Raw genomic sequence first — 3,265 nt, 5'->3', positions numbered from 1 at the left:
AAACCCGTTCAAAACAGCCATCGTTCCTTTCACGAGGAAAATAATTGTACCTGAAATGGGAGAGATAAGGTACGACCCGGTTGTTATTGGGTTAGTAAGCGAAATTAAGTACCTTGACCTGGACCTGGATGCCAACCTTGAATGGAACCTTGTCCAACCTTGCCCAAAGCGACAAAAACTCTCATGATCTGCAAATGGCTAGCAAGAAAATCCTGGGGCTGCAGAAAAAGAATTCCGAGATGGATGTACGTCATGATAACGAGACCAATGATAACATATGGAGCGGTTGCTTGCGCAGCCACTCTCTCGACAGTGCAGGTTTCACTTACTAAACATGACATGCGTATGCATCACGCGAACGATGCGGACCTACCTTACAGCTGCGATGGAGGTGATGCTCGAGCTGACACATCTTCATATAGTTATTCACTAATCAACCAAGCGTTGAATATTATTAACCCGGCGAGCGTAAGGTTAATATTTATTACATTGAGCGTAAGCTGGGTGTAACAAACCCATATATTGAGCTAGATATTTTAATGTGTTCATAATATTTTTATATGTTTTTATTTACTAGTACAATTATGTAATAACCCAAGAACTGATTGGGAAGGAAAAATAAAGCAAACAAATATTTTTAAATCTTTATTTATGAAATTAACAAAAATATTTTCTTTCATTTAAACAAAGTGTAACACTTAGTATTATAATTTTATAAAAAAAAGAAACTAAAAAAAAACAAAACGAATAGCTTTTACTTCTAGCTTATAAAATTAGGAAACATATGAGATCAAAACTTTTACTATATAGTTATTCAGAGTTCTCGTAATCATCTTCAGTTTGAGCGCAATCTTGACACGTGAAAACAGCATGTTCCATACATAAATAGCGATTGCATTTATAACAAGTGTGTTTAGTCTTGCGATCTTTTTTAGTAGGGCATATTTGACATCTCCTGATAGGCTTAGGAACTTTATTTGGAGGTCGTTGTGAGTGTGAGGGTTCATCCACTTGGTCCAGAATTCGTTTGCGAAGCTCTCGGGGTAAATGCTGATTTTCCTTTCTGTTTTGTAAATGTTCTGAAACCAATCCAATACCCAGGTCTCTAAGAAAATTTCGGCGTGACAAATTGCTACTATTATTGGACTTGTAAACTATTATGCTATTTATACCAGCCATGTTCAAAACTGCATAGAAAATCACCATTGGCCAGCGCTTTGTATTTCGCGAAACATCGTAGTTGGTGCACAGCTCATCTACAACATCAACGCCTCCCTTGGTCTGATTATAAAAAATAATCATTTCTGGTTTTTGTGTGCCATTAGTATCAGCAACAACGCTATCATCGTGATGTAATGTTGACATCAACAAAACAACCTTGTTTTTTTTTGGCACATGGGACAATAAAGATATATCCTTTTGAAATCCAAACACTGTGCTGGGGATCTCTCGGTTACGCGTTTGGAGCATCTGACTTGGAATCTCGGGCTTATTTTTTCGAACAGTGCCTGTGCTTGTCAAACGATGTTCTTTCAATAAGTGTAACATCAACGGATAACTGGTAAACCAGTTATCAAAGGTGACATTGCGATTGGTTTTGGAAATTGGAGCCACAAGTCTGTCCACAACATCATAAGCTTTGTTACTGAGAGCGTAAGGGCCTGTTGGTTGTTTTCCTGGGTAAATTTCAAGATTGATGACGTAAAACGACTTTGCATCAACCAAGGCATATATTTTCAAGCCATATTTGTTTGGCTTATTGGGCATATACTGGCGAAAACTGCAACGGCCTCGAAACGATGGAAGTTGTTCATCTATAGTTGTATACTCAGATGGTGTATAAACAATTTGGCAATTTGCTACGAACTTCTCGAAAAAAGAACGAATGGCAGCCAAATTATCAGTAGCTTTTCTTTCGCTCCGAGTATTCTTATCATCAAACCGTAAACAGTTTTGAATAAATTGAAATCTCTTCAAAGTCATCGTTGTCCTAAAAATCTCAACCCCTGATCCATCACTTATCCACAGATCCTTCAAATTCAGCTTATTTGCTTTGAACTGTCCTGCAAGATACAAGAGACCGATAAAAGCCTTTAATTCTGACGATGACAAGTCTGCCATGATATATTTCTTTACGTGACTATTTTCACAAGCAGTTCTCTTCAGATTTATTTGACTATTTGTATGTAACAATATTTCTTGCAAAATCTCATCAGTAAGAAAGAGTTTCCAACATTCAACAGCTGTCTTTGCATTTTTGCCAATATCTTTTACGCCCTGCCTTTCCCTTATAATGTTTTCTGATCTCGTACGCACGTTAGACCTTTCTGGTACACTAAACCACTTTGTACCATTCTTTCCAGTAAAATATGGTCTGTTATCATTGCTTTCACGTTCTTCAGATCCCTCAGCTTCGTTTTCTTCCTCATTCGGTAATCCTACCTCTTGTTCCGAATCACTTTCAGAGCTTCTTTGGCCAACATTATCAATTTCGAAGTCACTACCAGAATCATCACAAGAATCATCCTGATCAGCTGCTTCGAAAACCCTCAATAATCTTCTTTGGGTTTCTTCGTATGACATATTAATTATTTAGCTGAAAAAAAAAAAAAATAAAAACTAAAATATAACGAATATAAAACAAAAAGTATTTACTCGAATTTGTAACACGAAGCGTAAGGTGGGTGAAACTTACCCGGCCGCAACTTTGACAACATCTAAACACCTCGCCAGTCGGCGGTCAACTGCGGCATGAAACACAACGAATGCCTACCTCCCCCCGCGCAGCTACTCAGACGCACAACTTATTTTGACGTACGGAATAGAAAATATCAAACGGTTTATTACAGGCTGGGTGAATTTCACCCAACCTTACGCTCGCCGGGTTAAGGAAGGTTTCGGTAGAACAAAAGTGATATCATCTAAGAACATGGAATTGCTGAGTCCGCAGCTCCCACTTACCCAGCTTCCCAGCGATGCTATCACTAAAGTCATCAAATTCGAAAAGAGCTTCAGAACTAAACTGGATAATAATGTAAATTGGAGCTAAGGGGGGTCAGCTGACACCAAACTATAGAGCTACGCCACACGAAATCCTTATTGGGGTACAACCAAAAGTGGTTGTAACCTTCCCCAAGATAAACTGCGTATTGTCACGGGCATTCACACGGACATTCAAACGGGCATTCTCGCGGGCCATTACAGACTTTGCAGTTATCTGCACATGATCGGGAGGGATATGGTTCACTTATTCTTGTCGTTTCTG

The 3,265-nt window shown here is 38.8% G+C and overlaps 1 protein-coding gene across 1 annotated transcript; it reads right to left on the bottom strand.

Moving 5' to 3' along the window:
* Nucleotides 1-489: 489 nt before the first annotated feature.
* Nucleotides 490-2,611, bottom strand: LOC128864991 (piggyBac transposable element-derived protein 4-like). The gene has a single exon (XM_054104827.1). It carries the CDS (start codon nt 2,581-2,583, stop codon nt 811-813), a length of 1,773 nt encoding a protein of 590 aa, XP_053960802.1. The 5' UTR covers nt 2,584-2,611; the 3' UTR covers nt 490-810.
* Between the last annotated feature and the right edge of the window lie 654 nt (nt 2,612-3,265).

Source organism: Anastrepha ludens, chromosome 5 (genome assembly GCF_028408465.1).
Source record: "Anastrepha ludens isolate Willacy chromosome 5, idAnaLude1.1, whole genome shotgun sequence".
NCBI classification, from domain to species: Eukaryota; Metazoa; Arthropoda; class Insecta; order Diptera; family Tephritidae; genus Anastrepha; species Anastrepha ludens.
This window is presented reverse-complemented; position numbering and strand designations above follow the sequence as displayed.